Source organism: Chionomys nivalis, chromosome 18 (genome assembly GCF_950005125.1).
Source record: "Chionomys nivalis chromosome 18, mChiNiv1.1, whole genome shotgun sequence".
Lineage (NCBI taxonomy): Eukaryota > Metazoa > Chordata > Mammalia > Rodentia > Cricetidae > Chionomys > Chionomys nivalis.
This window is the reverse complement of record NC_080103.1, coordinates 11,937,091-11,957,372: the sequence shown is the minus strand read 5'-3', so window position 1 is coordinate 11,957,372 and position 20,282 is coordinate 11,937,091. Positions and strand designations below refer to the sequence as shown.

At 46.4% G+C, this 20,282-nt stretch overlaps 1 protein-coding gene across 2 annotated transcripts in view; it reads left to right on the top strand.

The window, feature by feature from the left end:
- The first annotated feature begins 12,897 nt into the window (after positions 1–12,897).
- The window catches only part of LOC130889602 (uncharacterized), a 74,393-nt gene continuing 67,008 nt past the window's right edge, over positions 12,898–20,282 (top strand). For both annotated transcript variants that reach the window (XM_057793449.1, XM_057793450.1), the window contains exon 1: positions 12,898–13,181. In XM_057793449.1, the coding sequence (XP_057649432.1) occupies positions 13,173–13,181 (9 nt within the window). In that variant the 5' untranslated portion in view covers positions 12,898–13,172. The remainder of the gene's footprint in view (positions 13,182–20,282) is intronic.

Sequence of the window (20,282 nt, the reverse complement as noted above, 5' to 3'; positions counted from 1 at the left end):
GGATCAAGCCCAAGGCTTCCTGCATGTTAGGCAAATGCTCTACCAGCTGAGCTATGCCACAGCCCATTGGAGGGCATTTTAAAAGAGAGTTGGGAAGTCCTCTGAGAATTAGGTACCCAGTGGATTCTCATGATCTGGAGATACTAGAAGTTACTGTCCCTTCAGCCTAGGGTCAGGCTCTGGCCTGTGTTGAGACTGTAACTGAGTTATTGTGTGAAAAGATTGAAGACGGTATATAATGGGTCCTAGATTGTATCCCCCACAGTAACCAGTTTGTTCAGAACAGGTACCCAAGTCTCATTGGATGTATCAATAGCATGAAGGGTTCATATTGATTTTTAGGTTCAGTTTATGGAACAAGGCTGTCTGTCTTCAGGAACATTCCACCTTTTTCCCCCTTCCAGACCTCAACCAACTTCTGGGCTGTCCAGTCTTCCCTTTTCAGCAAACATAAATCTTAAGACTCCTCCCATCTGTCTATCAACATTTACAAGTAATTCTTACAGAAGTTTGGCAGAGAAGTGGGGTAATCAGTCCCGGCAGAAGGGTGGGAGGCCCCAGAAGGCCTAGTATTGTACTGAATGAAGAAGAGTAAGATTTGAGCTCATTTAAATACCCATGGCGAGGAGCCAGGAAGGATGTTGATGTGGGAAACAGAGACAGAGGCCCCTGAGGCAAGGGAAAGAGGGATCTAGAGTATGGAGGGGGAGGCTGCCAGGGCAGGGGCACATGTCCCACTGTGGGTGTAAAAAGAAAGAGATGGGTTTAGATGCAGGAATAATGAGGCTATAGACTTTAGGTGACTCCCAGCTCTAAGTCCACAGAATTAAATTGCCATGGTGTCACTGGCTTAATATGTCACCTCTCCCTAGCAGAGCTCTAAAGCCCCAAGAAATGAATCTTCCTTGAGAATCTCTCAGGCTGGAGGATGGCTGCTAGTAGAACAGCAAGGACTTTCCAGTGGCACAAAGTGGAAATGGGAGAGGAAGGATAAATATGCCCGGCTGTGACAACCGAGGGACTCGCGCAGGGTCACGGAGCTAGTAAGTGCCAGGGCCAGATTTAGAGTCTTGCTCAGCTTACCCTCAGACTCATCCGTCTGGCCCGTCCGTTCCCGTTCTCGGACCACCTGAAACTCTAAGGAGCAGATGGAAGCAAGGGGTAAGAGCAGCTTTTTCCTAACCCTCAGAACGGGAACTTGGGGTGTCATGGCTCACCCCCACACACACACAGTCCAGCCTGTCTCCGGGGTGCCTGAAAGTGACAGGAATCCTAAGAGCCAGATGCTATCTTACCTGAACTGGCATGCAAAGAGCCAGGACCAGTGCCTGAGAACCTGAATCCTAAACGTACGGCCTCCTCTTCCTCCACTCTCCTCCTCATCATCACTGTCTTTATTGGGTGCCAGGGACCATTATAGCCAACAGATACTTAATTTTAATTTTTATATGGTTTTTCTGACTTGAAAGTAACAGATGGTCAGTATTTAAAAAGAAAACGCTCTAGCAAGAAATGCATCCCTAACCTAAGACAGCCAAATGCGATGTGTTGGGAGGAGGAAGGACACCACATTCAGAATTGATATTCTGGCTCTCCTGAACATAACTATGTGATCTTAGACACACAAGGCTTCCATTCCTCTGTTCCCCTATTGCTAAGGGAAGACAATAGTGACCTTTTCTTTTTAAAGACTTATTTTTATTTTAAAGTTAAGTGCATGAGTGTGTCTATGCTTAGGGTCTATGTGCCCTTGAGGGAAGGCTCCTGAGGACACTGGATGAGGGAGTCTGAACGCCTGGGGCTGAAGTCACAGTTGTGAGCCACCTAAGTCAGGAGATAAACTTGGATTCTCTGCAAGAGGCCATTTCTCCACCCATGGGAATAACAGTTCCTGGACATTTTGAAAAAGAGGAGATACATAAATTACTGAGAACGGCACTTGGCATATGTCAACCGTCAATACAGAACGGTCACTATTGAGATCATTGCTGGTATTTCACACTGCTCTACGTAGCCCGAACCTCAGTAGTAGTAAAAGTTCATAGAACACTTTTTTCAGACTATGTGCTAGCTAGTTTTATGTGAACTTGACACAAGCTACAGTTATCTGAAAGGAGGGACCCTCATTTGAGAAAATGCCTCCATAAGACCAGGCTGTAGGGCATTTTCTTAATTAGTAATTGATGGGAGAGAGCCCAGCCCATTGTGGGTGGTACCATTCCTAGGCAGATGGTCCTTGGGTTCAATAAGAAAGCAGACTGAGCAAGACATGGGTAGGCAAGCCAGTAAGAAGCATCCTCCATGGTCTCTACATCAGTATCTGCCTGCAAATTCCTGGTCTGTTGGGGCACCTATCCTGACTTCCTTCAGTGATGAACTATGACCTGGAAGCATAAGCTGAATAAACCCTTTCTTTCCTAAGTTGCTTTGGTCATGGTATTTCATCAGAGCAATAGTAAACCCAACTAAGACAGATTAGACTGTATGTACACACACAGACACACACACACATACACACACATACACACACATACACACACATACATACACACATATACACACACACACACACACACACACGTGTGTTCACTTGCCAAACGTTATGAATTACTCTCAAAATGATCCCCTGGGACTGAGGGTATAGCTCTGTGGTACAGTGTTTACCTAGAACATGCGAGAATCTAAACTCTATCCACAAGTAAAGAAAATGAAACAGATAATCCGAGGAATAGGGACATGCCATTTTGTCTTGGTCATACCCAAGATGGCCGCATCTTCACACCACAAATATTTAAAGCTAAAAGCTGCTAAAGTGTGCAGCATGGATCAGCAGCTTTTCCTCTGTGAAGAGCCTGTCTGGAAGAGCCATGGCTTTGCAGACCGTATGGTCTCTGATGCAGCTATGTGCCTGTGTGGTGGGTACTGAGAGACAACCAGAGACAACACTCGAATGAAAGAAAGCAGAGGCATTCCAATAAAACCTTAGTTTTAGAGATATAGCTTTCACATCATGCAACATTATTCTTTTGATTTTTTTCTTTCTTTAAAGTTTATTATATATACAGTGTTCTGTCTGCATGTATACCTACAGGCCAGAAGGTGGCGCCAGATCTTACTACAAATAGTTGTGAGCCATCATGTGGTTGCTGGGAATTGAACTCAGGACCTCTGGAAGAGCAGACAGAGCTCTTAACCACTGAGCCATCTCTCCAGCCCTGATTTTTTTTTCTTTTACAATCACTGTTTAACAATGTAAAACATATCCTTAGTTTTCTGGCTGTACTGTGCAAAAGACATCAGGGTAGATTTGGCCTGTGGGTCACAGGAAACCAAGAGACCTGCCATTCTGGAACCTGGTTGAGGATGAGAGGAACAGGGAAGTCTCTATTCCTCCTCAGTGCAGAGTGCAGGGTCCTTGCCTCCCGCAAGACCTGTTGAAACCCCCGACTCAACTTTTACCTCAAACACTGCAACCTCTGTGAAGGGTTTCCCAAAGGTCTCTGAAGAATTAAAAGCTGGGTTCTCCCCATTTCTCTACAAGTCTTTTCTGGTGCTAGAAGCAATCATCTGCGTTCCCCCCAAATTCCTACCAGGCCACAGGCTCTTTGTATGTTGGAGTACTTAGCCACACATCTGGAAGTGACCTAGCACCTCGCTTGCTTGGCGACCATTGAGCTTTACTCTAGGTGCAAGAGCCAAGAGCAAGGGAATCAGACAGGAGTGGTGGAGGAGGAAGGAGGACTATCTAAAGGAACCTCTCTCTCTGGAGATCTGCCCTTACTTCCCCTTACTTCTTCCTCCCCCAGAACAAAGGCTCTACCTTACTCATGGTCTTCCTGGCAGCAGTCCTGATAATAATTTTGAATAAGAGTGAAGGGCAAGCATTCACGGAATTAAATTCAAAACAATGCCTTTGGTTCAACTTTTAACACATCTTTCATCTTTATGAATGATACGCATTTCATTGCTGGGCCAAAGATGTGATATCAAAGATAAATTTCCTTTTCCTGGCTTCGACCCTTTTCTATTCTTATTAAGCCGCCTTTCACGGAGATAATTGCATGATTTCCATTTTGAGTGTCCCGAGGTTAAGCAACCTCAGGTCCAGAGGGACTAAGAACACAGCTAGAATGTTTGGGGAGCTTTTATTTCCTGGCCACTCTGTAGGGCAGAATGACAAGAACCCTTGAGCCAGGCGGGTAGGAAATCCTCCTCTAAGTATGATTTTGAGTTGAACTCAGGACTGTGGCAGACCACTTAGCAGTAGCAAGTGATCTGGGTAGCTGTGTCCAAACAGCCCTGAGAGACCTGAAGGGTCCAGGTCATACCTCAGTCCCTTTGCCTAGTCAGAGCGACCGTGAGTTCATGTTCATGGCAAAGATCAGCCAAGCGAGGAATTGTCTTCTCCCCCTGTCTCCAAGACCTGCTGGAGAGTTCCCTCCCCAGTTTATTGTGCCTCCTCTCCTCTGCTCCCTTGGGGAAGTCTCTTTGTTTACCCAAACCAGTTGCTCCCTCTGGTAACTCAGCCACACCTGCCTTTCTGCTCTGCTAAACTGTGAGCTACGCACAGAAACTAGGATCAGGGAAAGAACATTACAAACCCAGCCCTTTGTGAGTGTGGTGTGTTCTAGACCGTGCCTGCCTTGCCTCAGCTAACAGCAATAACCCCTTCTCAAGGTTTTCCACACTTCTTTTCACAGGAGAGAGAAAAGAACAAAACGACTTTCTTCTCTGACACACCAAAGAGCCCATTGTATTATTTACTACAAAATAACGTGTTAAGCCTTCATATTGGGCCACTTCACCCTTACAACCACTGCTGGTCCTCCTCAGCAGAGGACTGAGTGTATGAGAGCATGGTCCTGTCTTAGGATGAACTTTACAAAACTCCCAATTACCATTAGTTAGCCTTCTCCAAAGCATTATCAGCATGAGTCACCTGAATGTGACCCCGGCAGATCTCAATGTCCTTTAAGCTTTTATCGGGCTTTTGAAAGCCTTCGACAGACCTTTGGTAGGAATTAGAACTTAGCCAGTGCTTGACTGCCCAGAAAGACAGGAAGATAATAACTGCTTAGAGAAAAAATGGTGTATCTAACTCTTGGGCTGGCGAATGTTCTCCTTTTTGTTTGCCTGTAAAAACCATGGTTCTCTATCTCTAAACCATCAGGAAGAGGCACGCTGCAGGTTGGCTACCCCGACACCTGGTTCTTCTTCCTTCTACACGGCCACTTTCGGCCACTTGTGATGCTCTTTTCTGGTGCATGGCTTGACTGAGAAGGGAAGGCGAAGTGATGCTTTGCAAGGCCTAAAACATGAGTTTGAGCCTAGTGGTGGTAGCCTTTAATCCTAGCACTCAGGAGGCAGAGGCAGGCAGAGCTCTGAGTTCAAGTCCAGCCTGCTCTATAGAGCAAGTTCTAGGACAGCCAGGGCTCTACAGAGAAACCCTATGTAGATAAAACAGACAAACAAACAAACAAACAAAAAAAAACAAAACAAAGTCAGGCAGCGGTGGTGCGTGCCTTTAATCCCAGCAGTTGGGAGTATGAGGCCAGCATGGTCTACAAAGCAAGTTCCAGGATAGTCAGTATTGTTATATAGAGGAATCTTTTTTTTTTTTTTTTTTTTTTTAAGTTTTCGAGACAGGGTTTCTCTGTAGCTTTTTTTTTTTTTTTTTTTTTTTTTATGTATACAATATTCTGTCTGTATGTATGCCTGAAGGCCAGAAGAGGGTGCCAGACCTCTTTACAGATGGTTGTGAGCCACCATGTGGTTGCTGGGAATTGAACTCAGGACCTTTGGAAGAGCAGGCAATGCTCTTAACCACTGAGCCATCTCTCCAGCCCTCTCTGTAGCTTTTTGGTTCCTGTCCTGGAACTAGCTCTTGTAGACCAGGCTGGCCTCGAACTCACAGAGATCTGCCTGCCTATGCTTCCCGAGTGCTGGGATTAAAGGCGTGCGCCACCACCGCCCGGCTTTTTATATAGAGAAATCTTGTCTCAAACAAACAGACAGAAAAAAAAAAAAAAACACCCCATGAGTTTGGCATCAAGCACTTCTCAGACACTCAGAGTCAGAGGGTTACCTGACTGGGCCTTTCTGTAGAGTATTGTTGAATACTGTCATCATTCCTCTAAGACACTCAACATAGAAAGTAGTTTCCTTGAATATTTACGTTTGCCGACGAGAATTCAAGGCAAGAGCTGAGGTCTCTTCAATTGCCTGTGGTCACAGAAATCAATGGCAACATAGACTAGATAAAATAGCAGTGAAGATCAGGCGCTTGGGGTCAAACAGAGCCAAGTGTGAGTCCTTGTATTTATGAACTATGTGCTCTCAGGCTAAGCACGGATAACATCTAACATTTGCTGATTACTTTGTGTGTTCTGGGCACTGAGATAAATCTGTCAGATGCATTTGTTATCTCATTTCATCCTTAAAATAATCCCATAAGGAAGGTGCTATTAATAGCCTCATTTCACAAATGAAAAGCTCAGAGCTCAGAAAGGTTGGGCGGTTACTCCAAAATCACAGCTACCAAGTGTCAGGAGCAAAACGTTAGATTGCATCCTTGTTGGTGGTACTGGTCTTAAAAGGGATAGTTGTAGGGATTAAATGAGATTGAGTGTGGCTGTAGACAGTGCTTACTCCTACTGTGTACAGTTTCTCGTCTTTGTCTTCTTGAGAGTCTCACTATGTAACGCCAGCTTCCTGGAACTCACAGAGATCCGCCTGCCTCTGCCCCCCAGTGCTGAGATTAAAGGCGCACCACCATGTCAGGCCTTACACAGTCTTGTTATTTTCATTTGCTGCTAGCATTTCACAGCCCTTTATCATTTATAAAGGTTATTGGCACAGTCAACCATTAGAAACCAGCTTAGAAAAAAACAAAAACGCACACACAGACCAGGGAGACGGCTCAGTGGATGAAGGCGCAGGACACAAAATCCTGGAGACCTTGTTGACTGGGCGTAGTAGATCATGCCTTTGGTCCCAGCACTCAGGAGGCAGACACAAGCAGATCTCCGTGAGTTCGAGGCCAGTCTGGTTCCAGGACTTCCAGGACTATACAAACAAACTGAGTCTCTAAAAACCAAAAAAAAAAGTCTGGAGACCTGAGCTCTACCCCCAAAACCCACCCACTTAAAGGTGGAAGGAGAGAACCATCTCCAAGAAATTGTCTTCTAAGTTCCATACACATGCTACAGCGTGCACGGGGCCCCACAAGTACATCGTGTTCACACATACACATAAACAGACACACGATAATGATAAATAAATAACTTAAAAATATACCCTGGGTCATTTAATTTGTAAATACTCTTTTAGTTCCAGAATGCAGCAGCCATGTCTGACTTTCAACCGGTGTGTGTTTGTGTGCGTAGGGGGGCTGTTTCTGTATAATACATCTCATTTATTATTAGGAGACAGGGTTGTTTTCTCATTACGTGGCTTGTCTAGTCCTGTCTGCCTCTAAATTGGCTCCCTTAGCTTGGTAAATCTGGAAACTGTTTTTGTTGTTGTTGTTGTTGTTAGTGTTGTTTTCTGTTTGATTTTCTCCTTTTCGTCAGACAGTCCTCCTTTCAGGGATGTGGGGGAGAGGGAAGCCTCGGTTGTCTGACCCCCACACTCTTTTCCACAGTTCAATATATGCAGGTAGTCGGATGTCATATTATGAATGGGCTTTTCATTTTTAAAGGTTAATGTATAAGTTGGGTGTTTGAAACTCTAAGAATTTCCCCATGGTTTGAGTGGGACTTGAATCACATAGTGATCCTGGAGGAACCCATCCTCTGTACCAGATGCAAAAAGCAGGAAACCAAATATGGAGGAAGATCAAGCTGGGGTTCCTTCTCTTCCTGTCAATCAAGGCTGGTTAGGCTGAGCCAAGTTCACTGAGCCTGCACCAGGCACTAGGTTCAGTTACCAGCACTCGGGAGATGGAGGTGGGATGTCCACAATTTCAAGGTTAGGGTCCCACCTTTTCAAAGATCCGCCCCCGCCCCAACAACTGCCCTGCCTTTTCAGTCTAGCTTTGTTGCAAATAAAAGCTTGTCTTTACTTTCCATAGTTCCTCAAAATTCGCTCCATCTCACAGTGTTCTTTTTTTTTTTTTGGTTTTTCAAGACAGGGTTTCTCTGTGGTTTTGGAGCCTGTCCTGGAACTAGCTCTGTAGACCAGGCTGGTCTCGAACTCACAGAGATCCGCCTGCCTCTGCCTCCCAAGTGCTGGGATTAAAGGCGTGCGCCACCACCGCCGGGCCTCACAGTGTTCTTTATCTCTCTATTATTGTAAGCAACCCCTACCTCAGACCTAGCTTACACCGGAGGCTTCGAGGCTCCCAAGCTTTTGCTTGCTTTCCTGTTTTGTTCCTGGAAACTGAAGGTTATTTGTAGGGAAGTAATGAAGTACTGAAGTGCGAACAGCTGATTTTCTCTACTTTCTTCACAGGTATTTGCATTTTAAGAAGACGATTTTCAATGCAAATGAGTTTGTAATTGGTGAGAATTCTCTCTGGTGAAACAAAACAAAGTAGCAAATGCCCCACTAGGCGGAATATATTTTTGGAAAAAGCAAGCTGTAAGCTAGGTAGAACAGCTGACCAGCAACATGGGGCTAGCATCCTGTTCTGCCCAAGAGTCTAGGGCCTTTGTTTTTGCAGGAGATCTTGTAAAACACACTTAGGAACATGCGTGTGGTCCATGCACCCACTTGGGTTCCCTTTCTCTCTGCGGAGTTGGCAGGGGAAGCTGTAGGAGCTGGAGGCACTGATTCTTTGACCTGGGGCCTCCACCAATCAGTTCAGACCCGAGGCTCAGCACACTCTGCCTCTGCCAGGAAGGACTGTGGTAGAAACAGGCAATTAGGGTTTTCCAAGGGTCCTGAAAAATACCGCAAGATATAAAACCCAAATGTTAGGGTCATAGTGTTTTTCTTCTCCTACTTAGCATTTAGGTTTCACTCCCATAACTGAAGAGGGGAGGCAGTGGTGCTCAAAAGATTGCCTGAGCAGCATCTCAGCCACCACCTCCTCACTCAATGACCTTAACATGTTACAGAGGCTCGACGCCTCAGCATCTTCATCCAGAAACAGGCAATGAAAGTTCACACCTTATAGAGTTCTTACACACGAATGCATGAGTGTCTGTGGGTGTGTATGCCTATGTTTGTATGTGTGTGAATATGTGTGTATATGCATGCTTCTGTGTATTATGTGTGTATGTGTGTGTGTGTATTTTGTGTGTATATATGTTTGGACATATGTATATATATGTGAATATGTGTCTATGTATGTTCATGTTCATTTTGTGTGTGAACGTGTTTGTATTGCGTGTTTGTGTGTGTGTGCACATGTGTTTGTATCGTGTGTGCATGTGTATGTGAGTGTGTAAGCGATCGTCATCACCACTTTGCAGGTGTTTCCACCTTTTTTAATTTAAAAATACTTTTTTGGCTTGTTTGTTTGGTTTAAAAATGGAACGTTTTCCTGGTCATGGGTTCCTTTCTGCATCACAGGGCAGTCTGGGAATGGCCGTTGAAGGTTAAGATGACCCTTTATGCAATTATTGTCTGGGAGGCCTCGCTGCATAGAGTGAGTCACCGCCACTCAGACGTGCAGGGTGACTCAGGAGCCTGGTAAGGAAAGGCCACGAGCGCCCCTGAATTCAAGTTAGAGGACCCAAATCCACAGGCCAAGAAGAAACAGCTCACTTGTGTGGACAGCCAGTGGGGCTTGGAGTACCTCCGTAGGAAGAGCCCTGTCCAGGGAGAGGTCACAGCATGGAGCGAAGGCTGGGCCTTCAGACTCCCAAATAGCTCGGTCTGAGTTTCATTTCTGTTCTATTTTGTAGCCTCGGGCACTCCTCACCTTCTCTAAGGCTCATTTTAAAACATACTTACTTTTATTATTTTAAAATAATGTGTGTATGTATATATGGTTGTGTGTCTGTAGGCATTACCCAAGGAGTCCACAAGAGGGCATCAGAGCCCCTGGAACTGGAGCTACAGATAATTGTGAGGTGCCCTGTGGGTGCTAAGAATAGAACCTAGGTCCCCTGGAAGAGCAGTCATCTCTCTAGCTCCATCTGTGCACTCTGTGCATATCTGTCTGTCTCTCTGTGTGTGTATGTGTGTAAATGTACATATATGTTGACTGGCAAGGTACTACCAGTACACAGGTGTTAGAGACAGGTGGATCTCTGTGAGTTTGAGCCTGGCCTGATGTACAAAGCAAGTTCCAGGCTTACCAGAGCTACATAGTAAGACCCTGTCTCAAACTAAACAAAGAAACTTATCTATAAGTAGAAATGGTCTTTTTAAAAAATGATCTACTTATTTTGTGTGCATTGGTATCTTGCCTACATGTATGTCTGTGCGAGGATGTGGGATACTCTAGAACCGGAGTTACAGACAGTTGTGAGCTGCCATGAGGGTGCTGGAACTTGAACCCAGGTCCTCTGGAAGAGCAACCAATGCTCTTAACCACTGAGAAATGTTTCCAGTTCTTAATTATAATCATAATTTATTAATGTTCTTAATAAAAATTGCTCCACGAAAATGTTGAGAATCAGGGTAATTATTGCTACAACTACCATCATGGTTGTATGTTGGAATTTAAAGACACAGCTCCCAGGACTAGTAATAACAGGGACCGGGCTAAGGGGAAAGTAGCAGGACATGGGTGTCTTTGTCATTGTTTCAGGCAGTGACAAAGCCATTTAGCTAGGTTTAAATGTGTAAAAAGTCATGTATTTCTTACTGTGTACGTGTCGAGGGAGTAGTGATTTGTGTCCACACAACTTTTATTTTGGAGAAGGTTCTGGAGAAGGAGTACAAGTGACCTTCATGTAAAGACACGGCTCAGGCTTAGTATTTATGGGGGCTGAGCCTCCATTTGGGTCCTGGCTCATCAGGACAGCCATGGGCCTTGCTCTGTGACACACCAAAGCTTGCTGGAGATCTGAGAGTCATGTCCTAAGTCATGTCCCTTCCCACTCTCCACCATCTCTCCTGACTCCTGCAGATCTTCATGTTCTTTGTTGTTGCCTTTGCTCACAGTTTGCGCCTTCCTCTGCCATCTCATTTACTCCGGGTTTCAGACTATGGACTTTTTTTTTTAAAGCAGTCTCAATCTCTCTCTCTCTCTCTCTCTCTCTCTCTCTCTCTCTCTCTTCTCTCTCTCTCTCCTTCCCTTCTTTTTCCCATCTCTCTCCCTTCCTACTTCCCTTCCTCCCTCCCTCTCTCTCTCCCTTCCTACTTCACTTCTCTCTCTCCCTCTCTCTCTCCCTCTCTCTCTCCCCATCTCTCTCCCTTCCTGCTTCCCTTCTCTCTCTCTCTCTCTCCATCTCTCTCCCTTCCTACTTGCCTTCTCCTCTCTCTCTCTCCCTTTCTCTCTTCATCTCTCTCCCTTTCTACATGCCCTCTCTCTCTCCATCTCTCTCCCTTCCTACATGCTCTCTCTCTCTCTCTCTCTCTCTCTCTCTCTCCCCATCTCTCTCCCTTCCTACTTGCCTTCTCCTCTCTCTCTCTCTTTCTCTCTTCATCTCTCTCCCTTCCTACATGCTCTCTCTCTCTCCATCTCTCTCCCTTCCTACTTGCCTTTCTCCTCTCTCTCTCCCTTTCTCTCTTCATCTCTCTCCCTTCCTACATGCCCTCTCTCTCTCTCTCTCCCCATCTCTCTCCTTTCCTACTTGCCTTCTCCTCTCTCTCTCTTCTCTCCATCTTTCTCTCTTCATCTCTCTCCCTTCCTACATGCTCTCTCTCTCTCTCCATCTCTCTCCCTTCCTCCTTGCCTTTCTCCTCTCTCTCTCCCTTTCTCTCTTCATCTCTCTCCCTTCCTACATGCCCTCTCTCTCTCTCTCTCTCTCTCTCTCTCTCTCTCTCTCTCCCCATCTCTCTCCCTTCCTACTTGCCTTCTCCCCCCCCCCCATCTCCCGCCACACCAATCACATTCCTGCTTGCTTCCAGCCTAGTTCATTATCCTACTTCACTCCCCTTCATTCCTAGAAACCAGCTCACCCAGACTCCCCTCCCCCTCCGGCTCATGCCCACCTTCCCTACATTCCAGCAGCCTGGCACTGACTTCAGCCTCACACTTCACAGCTCTCGGAGTTTACACTACTTACTATGCTCCTTGCTGCTGCTCTCGAGGGTTTGGGTTGGGGGCAGGGGATTTGCTTTCAAAAAAAAAAAATATTCTGGGCACAAGTTGAACCTACAGTTAAGTTCACTCCCACATGTCTACATTTCATGGCTTTCTTTGAGTCAGCGGCTTGGATCTCCGCTCTGTTACACGGTGAGAGGCGACTAGACCCTTCAGGGAATGACAGGGAAGAAGCAGAAAGGAAAACAACAGAAACCGCCTAGCTGGGTCCACCCACGGCATCTTCCCACTCCCCCAACTCCAAGCCCCCAGGCCTTGGCTTTTTCCTTTGCTGGGTCGTTTATTCCACTCTCCCTGGGCTCCGACGGCCTCTGAGTCTGCATGTGTGCACACGTGTGTGGCCACTGCTAGCTTTCCAAAGGGCTCACCCCTCTTACTGCCATTTTGCTAGGGCACAGGAGACAGCTGCGTGGGATCTTACTCTCCCTCTTTTTCTCCCTGCCCCCAACTCAGCCTGGGCTTTTTCCTGTCTCTTAAGTCTACCAGTGCAACAGCAACTAGCCGAGCTGCAGGCGTGTGAGTGAGCGAGTGTGATTGTGCGTGTGTGAGTGTGTGTGTGTGTGTGTGTGTCTGCATACGCAGCTAGGCCAAGCCTGCGAGCCTGCCTGGCACTGGAGAGTTTTAGTTTGCATTCAGAAGAAAGGAGGAGGGGAGACAAGAGGGAAGGAGGAAAAGGTGGAGGGGGGAGGAGTGGGGGGGTGCGGAGAAGGGAGGGAGAATGTCTTGTTTGTGGCTTGTCAGCAATTGCTTGAGACAAGCTTCCATGTGTGAAAGCTACTTGGCATGAATGCCTGGGCCGTACCAAGTGTCACCGCACCAAGAGGGGGAGACAGAAGAAAAACAGATCAGACCAGAGCAGACAATAGGCCCCTAAAGTGTTCCCCCTAAGTTGCTTTGATGTTGTCCTGGTGTCTTGATACCAGGAGGCCAGGGATTGCTGGAAAAGGGTCTTTTTTGTCTTCATTCACTTCCCTCCAGTTTCTGCAATGATTCTCCAGAATCTCTGCTCATGAAAAAGGTAAGCACTCTAAGGATTCCTTCTTCTGTGGCAAGCTTGTTCGCCAGTGTCTGGAAGTGGGGGGTCTCATTCCTGCGCTGCTCAGAAGGAGCGCTTGGGTCCTGCGATTGGAGCTTGCAGCTGTGCCCCTGAAGTCTTCGCTAGCCGCTTAGGGCTGGGGATGGCCCCTCTTTCCAGGGAACCCCAGTAACACGATCTGTGTCTCTGGGTTGGGGGGGCGGGGGAGAAGGGGTGGAAGAAGAGGGGTGGGAGGAGGATGGGAGGGTGGAGGGTGGGAGGGAGAAAAGAGAGGGAGAGACGCCTGGAAGAGAGGAAGAGAAGGGCAGAGCCCTATTTCAGAGAAGCCCCAGCCCTGAGCCCAAAGAGGCCTTGCAAGCTCCGCGCTGTGCATTCGCAGGCTGAGCGAGGCTGGCTGGAGCTCGGCTGAGTGACTGCAGAGATTGCATGGCGCTTTGTGTGTGCGAGTATGCCTGTGGGTCTGGGTGTGTGTGTGGACCTCCCACACACTGCCCTGGCGTGCCTTATAGTGAAGGGGAGGTACCCCAGTCCTTATCACCCAGCCCAGACGCGGAGGAAGAGAGCGGCATGGCCGGCCCGAAGGGTGAGCGAGAGGACCGCCCCGAGACATCCACAAACTTTTTCAGTTTCCGGGAATTCTCTGCTTGGAGACACTATAAAGGGTTGTTGGGTGCCTCGGGCCTCAGTTTATCCTATCTGCAAAAGCGGGAGAGCTGGTTGGGGAGGCTGCACACCTCCCCGGGGTGAAGCCAAACAGAGCAGCCCACTCCATGTAACTGTGTGGTGAAATCTTCAGGCTGGCAATGCTGTGGAATCACAAAGTGGAAATGTGACCATTATTCCTGATTATCAGCGTCATGATGATAAAACCGTCATTAAAGACACCCTGAGACAAACAGACTCGCGAGCACAGATCAAGTGTCTGACCGTTTCTAATGGAACAAAAACCCTTTTCCACCTGTTGGCTTCTGTCCTTTCTCTTACGTCTTTTCCTTAGATTTATTGGCCGATTTGTACAGAAAATAGGGTGAAAGGGATTGGGTTTCCCCTCTCCTCCTCCGTCGTACATATATATATTTTTAAAAAGGTCAATTTGAGATTCTCTGAGAGAAAACGTGCCTCCTGTTAAAGCCCTTTATTCAAGACCTTGTGTTTTCTGGCGCTAGCGGGGTGTGCGTGCTCATTTGTAAACTACCTTGGAGGTTAAAGATTTTTTATTGTGGCTTTTAGAGATTAAATGAGATTTATTTACAATTGTCATTTATCAGAGAGTAAATATCAGTGTGGAGGGGTAGGAATGTGACGGCCATTTATTCTCTGGCGGTTTGGTGGCTAAACCCTTTTGCTTTTTAAAGTGGCGTCTCAGAGCCGGGAGGAGAGGAGACTGAAATCGGTACCTAATATCCATCTTTCACATGTTTGTCTGGGAGAAAAAAAAAATGTCTGCTTGTGTTTTTCAGTTGTGGGTTTCTTCTGCCTTCACTCGGTGATTGCGTCGAGTTTCTCTGCTGTGTCCCTCTTGAAATTCTCTGAAGGGGCTGGCGGGTGGCTTACCTGGCTTTAGGAGGTTTCGTGACTCTGTCTTACTGTTTGTCAGGGAGAAAAAAATCTGTAGCATCTGGGCGTCTGTGGTTCTTTCCATCCTAACTCAAATGTTTCTCAGATGGTCTGTGATAGCCCAAGATGGAAGCAAAGAGCCACCCCTGGCTAAGAGTATTTCTGTTCTTCCCATAGAGGCCTGGAAACCTAGCTGCTGGGTGTGGGAGAGGAAGAGAGAAAGGCATTAGGGACCTCCATCTGGCACGAAGGTCCCAGAACTTCTTTATTCTATTTTAATGTTTTACATCTTAAGACTTAATCGTCATCTGCAGAGAAGGCTGGCAGATTGGTCTCAGGCAAGCTTCTGGGTCCAGACATCTTTTTAAAATGTTAGCCTTTCAGAACTGGGAGGAAGAAGAGAGATTACTTGCCATGTTTTAGACGAGGGTGCTTGGTGAAGCTGACCAAACCATAGGATCCTGAGTCCCATGAAGGTCGAAGTGCCGGCCACCCACTCCAACCTCATCCCCACACTCAGTCACACTTATGAGTAGGCGCGGTTTCCAGTGCCGCTTAGTGCGCTAGGCTCACCCTGTGCCAGGCTCATGTCACAAGCGGACACAAACCCAGGAGATACCGATTACACCATTGGTTTGCATTGGGCTCCTTACTGAGGATGAAGGAAAAGCAAGGTGCCCATCCTTAGGCAATGTCCACAGAAACCATAGAGTCACACAGACAACAAGTAGCCATTACAGTTCAGCTTAAGACTGTATAAGCTACGTGTCTCAACTCTACACCCAAATACAAACTAGCGTTTTGTCCTGTGGTTGAGGTCCCCTGTCCCAGTCTCACAGAGCCCAAGGATTCCGATGGCTGAGGGAAATGTCCCCCCGCGCCCACACCCTGTACACCCAGTACAGCAGAGATACACTTAACATCTGCTAACCCTTACACTCGCACTATTAAATAACTTCACACTTGTTGTGAGCCGGCCCATACAACAGTCATTATCTGGGTAACTCACACTGGCTGTAGCCTCTTTGTGTTTGGGTGTTGGAGGACTGGAGCTAGTGAGGCTCTTGTCTCCCCTTTACTTCCTCCATGGTTCCTGGGCTGTTACTAAAGACCTAGCTGCAGGAAACTCCACCATTATTATTGTCGTTTTGGAATTCCAAAGACAACATTGCAATTAAATGGTCTTTTCCACCGCTCCCGGCAGAGCCAGCTATCGAACTATAAGGCAAAATATTATCAAAAACCAGTTCAGCCAATCCCATTTCAGGCCGGGTTATTAAACTTACTGATTTGGTGATAAAAGGAGCGCCCTCTACTTCCTCTTTATGTCTGCCTTGGGGAGAACACACACCCACGATGCCAGTCACTTCCAAGGAGGAACTTAGCGCGCCCACTATTATCTTCTCTCGAGTTTCTCCCTCTAGTACTCCGGGTGGTGTTGTCTTTACAGCTACCAGTCTTCTACTTCTTCTTCTCCTTCTTTTTAAAGATTAATTTAACGGTTTAACAAGACAGACATGCCTACACATACATAAATCACCGGTTTGCCGCCCACGCTCCAGGAACCCCCACGTGTTGTGTGGTTAAGTCACATCGTGGGCAAAACGAGAGTCGTTTCAATTCACCCAGCCTTGTCACTCAGTGACGTGCTAAGCCCACATCGTAGCAACCCAAGTCAGGAGCTTGTCATGTCTGCATTTGGAACCTGTGGCTTAGGTCTCCTCTCCCCGGCAGGATGCTCTCGATTCGATGTCTTTGATCATTTGCCATTTCCGGACATACTTCCCACCTCCCTAGATGTGTCACTCACCGGGGTGGTACCTGTGGGGGAGGCAGCTTGAGTTGGCATTGGATAGAGTCACCCAAAGAGGGCTGAGAGCTGAAGGATGGCTAAAACAGGACCGAGGTGGAAGAGAGATTTAACAGGAGCCAGGAAGCAGGGATCCAGGCCACCCTTAAGTCCAGGAGAATGGAAGTGAAGGCTGTTGGGACATTTTTAAAGGTCCTGTATATAGATACTTGTCCAAGTGCCTCTATTCCCACTGCCGGCAAGCCAACAGTGGGCACGGCGCATTCCCTAAACTCATCAGTCAAAAATGTTGTTTTTGTATGTTTTATAGAAGGAAATTTGTGGTTTTTCTCCCCACAAGAGACATACGATGTAAAGTGGGTGCTTCCTTCATTTCTTTTCAGCTTTGGCATCCTGATGCGCTCTAAGACCGCTGCTGAGTCCTGGTCCTTAGCAGCTCTCTGAGTTAAGTACTATTGTTAACCTCAGGCTATATTTAAGGCTCTGCGACCCATCCAAGGACTCACAAGGCAACCCAGGGTGAGATGGCTAACCAATTAAATGTCTCTGTTAGGCCAGTGGTTCTCAACCGCGGGTCGTGACCCCTCTGGGGATACGAATGACCTTTCACAGGGATCGCCATACAGACATTTACATTATGATTCATAACAGCAAGAAAATTACAGCTATGAAGTAGCGATGGAAATAATCATGGTTGGGGGTCACACTAGGAAGTGAATCAAAGGGTCGCAACACAGCAAGGTTGAGAACCACTACGTTAGGCCGTCTCTTCAGGGGATGAGATGCAGAGAACTGAGGGCCACACCAATCAGATCACATGCTCTGTGGTGACAGGACAGAAATAGCCTGAATTTGGGCATCCCACCCCCTGACTTTTTTTTTTCTTTGAACAAAACAGAATTCTAGAGATTTTTTAAAAATAGTTTTAGAACATCGATCAGAGAAAGGGATTCCCAGTTCTGACTTAATAATGACATGTTTTCTATACAGGACCCTATACCAGCTTTCGGCTGGGTTTTGACGGAATCCCCATTCTATCACCCTGGGTCCCGGTTGGAGTGAAGGATTTGGGATAAGTCATCTTCAAGGTTCCCTTCAGCTTTGCTAGTCAGATGTTTTTCTAATTCTGTGAAAAGGCTAACGTGCCGGCCTAGTCATTTACACGATGCCCAATTCAAGAGCCAAGGTCGCCAAATAAGAAATGCAGTGGTCTTCATGGATCCATAGAATAAATCCGTACATAGCCACGTACACACGAATGGTATTGACATTTTGAAGTGAAAGCACATTAGGAAGGAGTGGGATTTTAATTTATGGCATGCAAGAGAATTTGCCAGTCAGCATGCAGGCACATGTGCAGGAGACTAAAGGACCGTTTTCAAAAGAATAAGCTATTTGGAATGCACGTCTTCCTGTGTCATGAGTACGAATCTAAAATGGACGGGCGCTGGGCACATCTCTCCACTGTGCTCACGCTTTCTCGTGGCGGCCGTGCTGCTCCTGTTTGTATTGTGGTCATGTGTTGTTTTGAGGGTGCAAAGGACCCGTGTGAGCAACTGTAGTGCTGATGATATATGCATTTCATATCTGCTGTGGGGTAGCCCTATTGACTATTGTATCATAATGCAACTCACGAAAGATCTTGGGGACTTCCTGGTGCTAAGATTCTGCCTGTATAGACCATCTACCTGGCTTAGGGTCTAGGTAACCAACTGAATGGTGACTGGGATCCAGACAGAAAGGCCAGAGAATAAATGACACTTTCATTCATCACGTCACCTCCATGAGTCATTGCCAGCACCATTCATCTATAGTTGAATAAACCTTTGAAAGATATAATTTAAAATTTTTACACGATAGCTCTTAGTGCAATTTTTAGAACCCCAGAATAAATTCTTCTGCCATGTTTTAAGAACATCATCTTGCTTGTAGCAGGGGATCCTGTTTCAAGCCTATGTTGGCAGTTAGGAAATCAACGACTCTTTTAATTGGCCTTAATTTTTTCTTAATCTGAAAAAAAATAGTGTATAAGCTATAATTGCTTTCTAACTCAGAAAGGGGGTTTTGGAAGATTATGTATAATTACGTTTTACTTACTCTTTTATTCTGAATTGTTTAAAATTTGTAACATTGGGTCTCTTGTTTATTTCATAATCATCCTACAGCATACACAATAACAGAGATGTATTAGTGGCTTCAGAGGTAAGGAAGCTGGAATGGATTTATCGGCAAGAGATTTAGTCGGTGTGACTGCCCTCTGTAGACAGGTGTAGAATGTTTAGCTGTTGATGGTTGCTATCAAGGTAATAAGCAAACAGCACTGTGTCTCACTCTTGCTTAGCCTGTTTCTGGAGATTCAAATAGTCATCAAGTGGTTTTCTTACTTGATGATTAAAAATACCTTGAAACTGGGTGCCAGAGAGATGGCTCAGTCAGAGGTTAAGGGCAATGGCTGCTCTACTGGAGGACTCAGGTTCAGTTCCTAGTTCAGTTTCCAGTACCCGCATAGACAGCTCATAGCTGTCTGTAACTGCAGGTCCAGGGACCCAACACCCTTACCCAGACACACATACAGGTAAAACACTTTATTTTTATATAAAATTTTTAAGAAATTAAAAAATACCTAAAGCTTTGGAAGGTTTTTATAATTACACATACACACACACACCATAATTACTTCTTCTTTTTTTTTTTTTTTTTTTTTTTTTTTGCTTTTTCGAGACAGGGTTTCTCTGTGGTTTTGGAGCCTGTCCTGGAACTAGCTCTTGTAGATCAGGCTGGTCTCGAACTCACAGAGATCCGCCTGCCTCTGCCTCCCAAGTGCTGGGATTAAAGGCGTGCGCCACCACCGCCCAGCTACCATAATTACTTCTATCCTGAAAAAAATAAATACAGAATCCAAACTGCCATTAGTGGCATTTGGAAGAAGCCATGTCCTCCCCAGTTAAGAAGAAATGCTATGCCCCCTGAGGTAGCTATTGTACTGCTATAGCTTGACTTTGTAGGAGGTGTTGGCTTCTGCAGTTAGGAGAGGGGTGTTACTGGGGACCTGTGGACACAGGACAAGCTTAGTGAATGGCCGAGAGCTTGCTTGTTCTCACAATGACTATTTGGTGGTTTATGTCTAGAAGTACACGATGTTCTTAAGGTGTAAAGCAGCATAGTCTAAAGAATCGGAACTTGAACTCACGTGTCAGGGCCCAGGATTCCTCTGCCTAGACCGCCTTCTGCTTTATCTTTCCCAAACTAGCTCCTGATGCATCATCAGAACTTGTCCCGGCCTTTCTTCTAGGATGGAAACTTTCTAGACCTACTGCATCCCATCTGTACTATCTATGGTGGGCAGGTACTTAGGCAGCCCCAAGCTGGATTCACCTACCTGCTCCTTTAGTCTGTTGTAGCCTTGAGGGTTGGGATGAGATTTTAGTCTCTGTACCTTAGTATCCAGGGCAGGGTGAGAGAGAACAGGTACCAAATCAATGTTGTTGAATGAAGAAACAATTTGCATTAGAAGGAGCTTTTTATGGAACTGAGGAGATGGATCAGTGGGTAAAGGGCTTCTTAAGGAAGCTTGAGGAGCTAAGGACCCAGGTTCAGATCCCCAGTGCCTATGTGAAAAGCCAGACATTGTGACTTGTGTCTGTACCCTAGCATTGGCCTGGGGTGTGCGTGGGAGTGCTGGGGTGTGGGTGGGAGGGCTGGGGTGTGGGTGGGAG